This window comes from Stomoxys calcitrans, chromosome 1 (genome assembly GCF_963082655.1).
Source record: "Stomoxys calcitrans chromosome 1, idStoCalc2.1, whole genome shotgun sequence".
NCBI lineage: Eukaryota > Metazoa > Arthropoda > Insecta > Diptera > Muscidae > Stomoxys > Stomoxys calcitrans.
Genome location: NC_081552.1, coordinates 207,563,251 through 207,572,440, shown reverse-complemented (window position 1 = coordinate 207,572,440; position 9,190 = coordinate 207,563,251). Strand labels below are relative to the sequence as shown.

The following is a 9,190-nucleotide window of genomic DNA, read 5'->3' as shown; positions in this document are numbered from 1 at the left end:
CTTAGTTGACAAAAGTGTGGTCAGGCCGATTTTAACAAAACCATAGGTAGTACTGTGCAACTTTACAATTTTAGAACAGGTCTAACGGCAATGTTGACTTAATATAGTTGGAACTATCAGTGACACTTCCGACTTGGGAGCTAGAGACGATAATATATGTCAGGCACATATAGAAACAGATAACATATGAAGCAGCACTCACAGCTAAGAGACTAAAAACAAAAGGAATGGTTTGAAAGTAGGAGTACGGAGCCGCAACATCTTCCCCTATCAGGGTTAGGGGGTTCACAATAACTGTTTGTCCCTTGGTTTGACTCTAGGATATGCTGACACAAGAGAGTCATTCAGGGTCTTCTTGATACCCTTGATCGTTATGCCTATGTCCACCGCAGTTTCTCTTTCCTTTTCTGGTCTAGAAGAGATAGTTGTGCAGAATATGTTCCGAAATGTAACCCAATCCGCCTTTCTTTTGCTTTACCGAAGGACCATTTCTGCAGCATGCTCTCCAAGGCTGAAACTTTGGGTTGCCCAAAAAGTAATTGCGGATTTTTCATATAGTCGGCGTTGACAAATTTTTTCACAGCTTGTGACTGGGTAATTGCATTCTTTATTCTGTCAGTTATCAGCTGTTACTTTTAGCTTGCTTTAGAAAAAAAAGTGTAAAAAAAGTATATTTGATTAAAGTTCATTCTAAGTTTTATTAAAAATGCATTTACTTTCTTTTAAAAAATCCGCAATTACTTTTTGGGCAACCCAATAATATAACGATGGTCAGAGTAGCTCTGGTCTTCCAACACTTTCCAGTCGTATATGCTTCCGCTTATATCTTCCAATGCAATGGTATCACTTAGTGGCTCCTGCCTGTTCCTGGTCGGTTTATTCCCTTTATTACAAATCGCCATATTGCAACATACAATACATTCGATAAGCAGCTCACCCCTTTTATTGATATCTAAACTTCCCCAAATTTTGATAAGCATCAATTCCTACATTAGCATCTCTTCCTACACATCTGGCGATCTGCATTAGAATCAATTCCTACAATGAGGCTCTTTTTCCCTGCAGAAGCGGCTTCAATCAACAACTTAAGGCTTGAAGGCGATATCTCTGAATCGTGTGCCACGTATAGGGAAGCAAACCAGCAATGAGACTTATTTATTTCAAGGCTGACTACTAGTAAATTTTCAGGGCCTAGCGACGGAAGAAGAAAAACATTAAGACTACTCTTTACAAGATTACAGGCTCTGCATCTCCCAATCCCTGTACCCTTGAGTAGTTTAAATCCAGAAACCATTCCTCCACACACCCATGGCTCCTATATAAGAATCACGTCAAATCCTGCTGCCATCAGGAAGACCTTTAGTGCCACCGAAGCGGCCTTACAACGATGGAGATTTAGCTGCAGAAACCGGGCCATAGTCAGGATTCAGAATTCCCACCATTGTTGCGTTAGCCTCGCCTTCTGAGTTCGTCAGGGGATCATTCTCACAATATTCGTTCAATCTTGTCATAAGGAATTTCCTTGCGCCTCCAGGGGCTGTTGAGAAAGCATTGAAACCACTCTTCTCCTTAGATGTTTCATTAGCTGCTGCTGTCGAAGCACCTTTTAAGTTCCGTCCTTACCCGCTGACGCAAACGTTGAGTTCAATCGAAACGGATGATCCACCCACACAAGGATGGTCGTGTCTCCTTTCGACGCCTTCCTACATAGGCTTAAATATACATTTACCGAGAATGTTTTGAGGGTTGTCGACACCCCGACACCTGGCTTGTCGGCAACCAGACATCTGGCTCATTTGAGACCCATTATGCCCCGATGGACCTACATGTCCTTTAGGTGAGTTTTTTTTTTGGGGTTAGTACGACTCACTGATATTTGGTCCTTAATGTTAATACAACATTTATACCTTCCACCCATAGGTATTGGGTATACTAATTTTGTTATTCCGTTTCTAAAACCTCGAAATCGATCTACCCATGTCCATCTGTCTGTCAAAAGGAAGCTAGGAGCTTGAAATTTTCCATAAATACTTTTTACTAGTGTAGGTCGGTTGGGATTAAAAATGGGTCAAATTGGTCCATGTTATGATATAGCTGCCATATAAACCGAAATTGTATCCTGATTTATTTAGCCGCTAAAGGGCGCGATTCTTATTCGATTTGGCGAAAATTGTACACTGAGTATTCTAGTTTGACCATAAACAACTGTGCTAAGAATGGTCCAAATCGGTTCGTAACCTGTTATAGCTTCCATATAAACTTATCTTCGATATCGACTTCTTGAGCCGCTAGAGGGCGCAATTAATATCCAATTTGGCTGAAATTTTGCATAAAATGTTTTGATTTGACTTTCAACAACTGTGCCATGTATTGTCCAAATCGGTTCATAATCTGATATAACTCCCATAGAAACCGATCTTGGATCTTGACTTCTTGAGCCGCTAGAGGGCGCCATTATTATCCAATTTGGATGAAATTTTGCAAAGAATGTTCTGGTTTGACCATCAACAACTGCACCAAGTGTGACTCAAATTGGTTCATAACCTGATATAGCTGTCATATAAACAGATTTCGTATCTCGACTTCTTGAGCCGCTAGAGGGCGCAATTCTTATCCGGTTTAGCTGAAAATTTGCATAAAGATTTTTGGTTTGACCACCAACAACTGCGCCAAGTATGGCTCAATCAGTTTATAACCGGATATAGCTCCCATATTAACCGATTTCGGATATTGAGCCGCTAGAGAGCGCAATTATTACCCGACTTGGCTGAAATTCTGCACAGAGTGTTCTAGCTTGACCATCAATGAATACGCTAAGTGTGGTCTAAATTGGTTTTGAACCTGGAATAGCTCCCACATAAACCGATTTTGAATCTTGACTTCTTCAGCCGCTAGAGGGCGCAATTCTTATCCGATTTGGCTGAAAATTAGCCTTAAGTTTTTTGGCTGAATATTAGCATGACATGTTTTGGTTTGACTTTCAACAAGTATGTCAAGTATGATCCAAATCCGTTCATTATCTGATATAGCTCCCATAGAAACCGATCTTGAATCTCGACTTCTTGAGCCGCTAGAGGGCACCATTATTATCCGATTTGGCTGAAATTTTGCACGGAGTGTTCTTATTTGAGCACCAACAACGCGCCAAATATGGCTCAAATCGGTTCATAACCTATACACAATAGCTTCCATATAAACCGATCTCGGATCATGACTTTTTGAGCCGCTAGAGGGTGCAATTATTATCCGATTTGGCTGAAATTCTGCACAGAGTGTTCTGGTTTGACCATCAACCACTGCACCAAGTGTGGTTCAAATTGGTTCATAACCTGATATAGCGCCCATATAAACCGATATTGGATCTTCAATTCTTGAGCCGCTAGAGGGCGCAATTCTTGGCATAAAGTGTTTTGGTTTGGCCATCAACAACTCTGCCAAGTATGGTCTTAATCGGTTCATAAGCTGATATAGCTCCCATATAAACAGATCTCGGTTCTCAACTTCTTGAGCCGCTAGAGGCCGCAATTATTATCTGATTTGGCGGAAATTTTGCACGAAGTATTCTAATTTGACCATCAACAACAGTGCTAAATCAGTTCGTAGCCTGTTATAGCTCCCATACAAACCGATCTCGTATCTTGACTTCTTGAACCCCTAGAGGGCACGATGCTTATTCGATTGGGTGAAATTTTGCATGTAGTGTTTTGGTTCCAACTCCGCCAAGTATGGTCTAAATCGGAGCCTAACCTGATAAAGCTCTCACATAAACCGATCTCGTATCTTGACTTCTTGAGCTGCTAGAGGGCGCAGTAATTATCTCCTTTGGCTGAAATTTTGCAAAGCCCAACGGCCATCAATAACTACGCTATGTATGGTCTAAATCGGTTTTGAACCTGGTATAGCTCCCATATAAACCGATCTCGGATCTCGAATTCTTGAACCGCTAGAGGGCGCAATTATTATCCGAGTGTTCTGGTTTGACCATCAACAACTGCGACAAGTATGATTCAAATCGGTTCATAACCTCATGTAGCTCCCATATTAACAGATCTCCCAATCTTGTTTCTTGATCCAATTCTAATCTCCAACAGCCAAACCAAGTATGGCCCCAATCGGTTCAAACCTTGATATAGCTGACATAGCATAGCTATTCTTATCCATTATCCTTTTTTTGTCTATAAAGAGATATCGGCCAAAGAACTTTACAAATGCGGTCCACGGTGGAGGGTATATAAGACTCGGCCCGGCCGAACTTATCACATTTTTACTTGTTTCTTGCCAAATTTGCCAATGAACATCCCATAAGGGACAGGGGCAAACTTCTCATATATCAATGATTGCTGTCTGATCCATGTTTAAGCTCAATGAAAAGGGACCTGCTTCGAGTCCGAACGGCTTGCGACACCTCTTTTGGGGTGAAGTTTTTATGTGGATTCCATGCATGGCGTATTACCTCTCAAATTTCGCCAGCATTAGGAGAAGAAAATTCTTACCTGATTCATATTCCACAGTAAAAGTCGTTTCATTTGATTTCCAATCGGTCCACATGACTATTTGGGGAATTCTCAGGGGTGGGGCAATCCCCGGACCCAGATGGTCTTATCGTATTTGTATTCGTTCAAGCTCAATGATAAGGAACCTCCTTCGAGTCCGAATAGCGTGCTGCAGTGCGACATCTCTTTTGGGGAGAAGTTTTTATGTGGCTTCCATACACGGCATAGTACCTCTCAAATGTCGCCAGCATTAGGAGGGGAAAATTCTTACCTGATTCATATTCCACAGTCAAAGTTCTTTCATTTGATTTCCAATCGATCCACATGACTATTTGGGGAATTCTCAGGGGTGTGGCAATGCCCAGACCCAGACTCTTGAAGCCAAATGGTCTTATCGTATTTGTATTCCTTCAAGCTCATTGATAAGGAACCTCCTTCGAGTCCGAATAGCGTGCTGCAGTGCGACATCTCTTTTGGGGAGAAGTTTTTATGTGGCTTCCATGCATGGCATAGTACCTCTCAAATGTCGCCAGCATTAGGAGGGGAAAATTCATACCTGACTCATATTCCACTGTCAAAGTCCTTCCATTTGATTCCCAATCGGTCTACATGACTATTTGGGGTATTCTCAGGGGTGGGACAATCCCCAGACCCAGACTCTAGAAGCCAAATGGTCATTTCATATTCGTACTCAACTTCCATATACCTTACATCAGTTACATATATTGTCCCCATTCGGTTAGCCGTTTTCGGGGTTTTTTGGTAGGGTGTTCCCTCCAGGATGCTTGACTCCAAATTCAGATAGGGTGTGTTATTTGGACTTCTGTGCATTGGTCTACAGCAGAATGATTAATTACACAAAAAAAAAAATACCAAATTCACACAACACTACATTTCCATGAAAATTCGTTTGACTATCCTCGTGCAATGGCTTTTGGTCAATTATTTGCCATTGTTTGTTTTGCCATATCGCATTACGAAATAATGATGCATTCCCCTGTATCGATGTTCTTTGGCACAAACAACCTTCGTTAGTTATGAGCCACCTCCTTCGTTCCAATGAAACAGGTGGAGAGGAAATTAGTACGGCAGGAGAAAACTTTCCATATAACAGCACATTGTTAGAATCATTAACGTTAAAATATATTTGATGTCAACAACAGATCATTATCACAGAAAATTTACTTCAACAGCAGTGGGGCAGGGGCGGCGGCCACATAGGGAGCGGCGGCAGCAGCATAGTAAGGAGCAGCCACATAGGGTGAAGTAGCTACATAAGGAGCGGCAGCAGCGGTGTAAGCAGCAGTGTAGGCAGCAGGGAAGGCAGCCGAATGGGCAACGGTGTGGGCATTATAACTGGAGGCATAGGGGGCCACATAGGCGGCACTGCCAACCACAGCAGCAGCAGCAGGAGCGGTGTAAGCCAAGGGAGCACTATAGGCCACAGGAGCAACCACAGCAGGTTTGGCAGAGGCCACAGCCAAGATGGCAAAGAAGCAGACAGCAATCTATTGGCCATTACACATAGTCCAATGGGCGAAGCAACCAGACGCAGACGTAGTCAATGGAAGAGGGTAAAAGGAAAGAAAATCAATTAGCAACTGTTTGGGGCATTTTGTTGCAGAGATATTCTCATTGTAATTAGCCCACTTGTCTCCCCCTCCCCCTTGTGGGAACACTTACAAATTTGAACATGGTGATATGTTGTGGTTTGTTATATTCCAGTTAAGCGTTAATTGTTAACTACTGATGCTCCTCCCCAGGCCCATGTGTATTTATAAGTCCAACATTTGACCGTGGTTAACCGAATTCAATTCACTTGGCGCAATAAATGAGGCAATTTTCTTGGCTCGCATTATCGACATCGGCCCAGTGACCACAACACAAAAGACAGAGGCCATCCATCGTCACCGCAAAAATGTCCAATTAAAATTCTACTCACACGTTGCCATAATGAATAACATATGCACATATCTATGTATGTATGTATGTAAATGCATATTAACAACGCGTATGTTTGGCCGCAAATCGCTCAAGTGTGTTGGTGGTTAAACGCATAGTCGCTGGGGAACTTCTTATTAACATCATAACAGCCAGTCGTGCTCAGGCCTCCCACACTAGAACATTTATTATCTCTGGGGTTTATATTATTTTGCTATTTAGAAGCAGAGAGTTATCAATCTGCAAAATACATTGTGAAAGGAACCAAAACAAGTGAACCAAATTAAGGTCGCAGGAGCCAAATCTTTGTAACCCAGCATTGTGAATTGTGCTAAAAATTTACGCACACAAATATAGCTTATGTTGAAAGTAAAATAGGGTGGTCATAGAGGTTGGTAGAGTTTCAAGAATTCCAATCAGGGGTTGGATTATATGAAGGCTATAACTAAAGGGTAATTTTTATACCCTCCACCATAAGATGGGGGGTATACTAATTTCGTCATTCTGATTGTAACTACTCGAGATATTCGTCTTAGACCCCATAAAGTATATATATTCTTGATCGTCGCGACATTTTATGTCGATCTAGCCATGTCCGTCCGTCCGTCTGTCTGTCGAAAGCACGCTAACTTCCGAAGGAGTAAAGCTAGCCGCTTGAAATTTTGCACAAATGCTTCTTATTAGTGTAGATCGGTTGGTATTGTAAATGGGCCATATCGGTCTATGTTTTGATATAGCTGCCATATAAACCGATCTTGGGTCTTGAATTCTTGAGCCTCTAGAGTGCGCAATTCTTATCCGATGGGAATGAAATTTTGCACGACGTGTTTCGTTATTATATCCAACAACTGTGCCAAGTATGGTTCAAATCGGTCTATAACCTGATATAGCTGCCATATAAACCGATCTAGGGTCTTGAATTCTTGAGCCTCTATAGTGCGCAATTCTTATCCGATGGGAATGAAATTTTGCACGACGTGTTTCGTTATTATATCCAACAACTGTGCCAAGTATGGTTCAAATCGGTCTATAACCTGATATAGCTGCCATATAAACCGATCTTGGGTCTTGACTTCTTGAGCCTCTAGAGTACGCAATTCTTATCCGATTGGAATGAAATTTTGCATGACGTGTTTTCTTATGATATCCAACAACTGTGCCAAGTATGGTTCAAATCGGTCTATAACCTGATGTAGCTGCCATATAAACCGATCTTGGGTCTTGACTTCTTGAGCCTCTAGAGTACGCAATTCTTATCCGATTGGAATGAAATTGTGCACGACGTGTTTTGTTACGATATCCAACAACTGTGCCAAGTATGGTTCAAATCGGTTCATAACCTTATATAGCTGTCATATAAACCGATCTTGGGTCTTGACTTCTTGAGCCTCTAGAGGGCGCAATTCTTATCCAATTTGAATGAATTTTGGCACGTAGTATTTTGTTATGATATCCAACAATTGTGCCAAGTATGGTTAAAATCGGTTCATAATCTGATATAGCTGTCATATAAACCGATCTTGGGTCTTGACTTCTTGAGCCTCTAGATTGCGCAATTCTTATCCGATTGGAATGAAATTGTGCACGACGTGTTTTGTTACGATATCCAACAACTGTGCCAAGTATGGTTCAAATCGGTTCATAACCTTATATAGCTGTCATATAAACCGATCTTGGGTCTTGACTTCTTGAGCCTCTAGAGGGCGCAATTCTTATCCAATTTGAATGAATTTTGGCACGTAGTATTTTGTTATGATATCCAATAATTGTGCCAAATATGGTTCAAATCGGTTCATAACCTGATATAGCTGTCATATAAACCGATCTTGGGTCTTGACATCTTGTTTTTGCCTAAGAAGAGATGCCGTGAAAAGAACTCGACAAATGCGATCCATGGTGGAGGGTATATAAGATTCGGCCCGGCCGAACTTAGCACGCTTTTACTTGTTTAGCTATTATCTTTTCGGCAACACCGGTTTAAACAGCTCACGCACGTTTTGTGTTTTGTTTCATTGTCAAAAATCTTCATCTTTGGTCTGTAATTTAACCATTCGGGTGCAAGCGCTCTGTGGGTGCTCAATGGGTACGTAAATAAGCAGAATTGTCGATTTTGGAGTGAAGATCAGCCAGAAGCATTGCAAGAGCTACCAATGCATACAGAAAAAGTCAAAGTTTGGTGCGGTTTATGGTCTGGTGGCATCATTGGACCGTACTTCTTCAAAGATGATTGGAATCGTAACGTAACTGTGAAGATGAGATTCAACTTTTTTTTTGCCCAAAATGCAGGAGCTTGACTTGCATGACATGTGGTTTCAATAAGACGGTGCCACATGCCACATAGCATGCCTAACAATGGGCTTATTTTGAGAGACGAGTTCGGTGAACATTTTATTGCACATTCGGGACCGATCGCCTAGATCGTGATATGGAACGCCTTTAGACTATTTTTTGTGGGGCTATGTTAAGGCTCATGTCTACACAGACAAGTCCGATTCAATTGACGAATTGGAGTGTGTCTAAATTGGACAAGGTTAGGTTAGGTTGAAAAGCGGGTTCAGATATTAATCCGCCCCATGCCACTATGGACATATACCTTAGGCAGAAATGGGCTTGTTGTGCGCTCCAAAAACTAAAAAGTAACGTCTAAAAAGAAAATTTTAACCGTTTCGCTGTTCCACAATTTTGTATGCGCTTTCGGGTCGACGGGTTAACCAAGTTTATTGACGACAGTCCTCTGGCCTTCACCCCCAAATCGT

General features: G+C 41.7%; 1 protein-coding gene across 1 annotated transcript; it reads right to left on the bottom strand.

The window, feature by feature from the left end:
• Positions 1-5,673: 5,673 nt before the first annotated feature.
• LOC106093871 (cuticle protein 38-like) lies at positions 5,674-6,283 on the bottom strand. The gene is made up of 2 exons (XM_013261036.2): positions 6,177-6,283; positions 5,674-6,001 (listed from the first exon to the last, which is right to left on the bottom strand). Exons 1-2 carry the CDS (start codon positions 6,186-6,188, stop codon positions 5,675-5,677), a joined length of 339 nt encoding a protein of 112 aa, XP_013116490.2. The 5' UTR covers positions 6,189-6,283; the 3' UTR covers position 5,674.
• Positions 6,284-9,190: the final 2,907 nt, after the last annotated feature.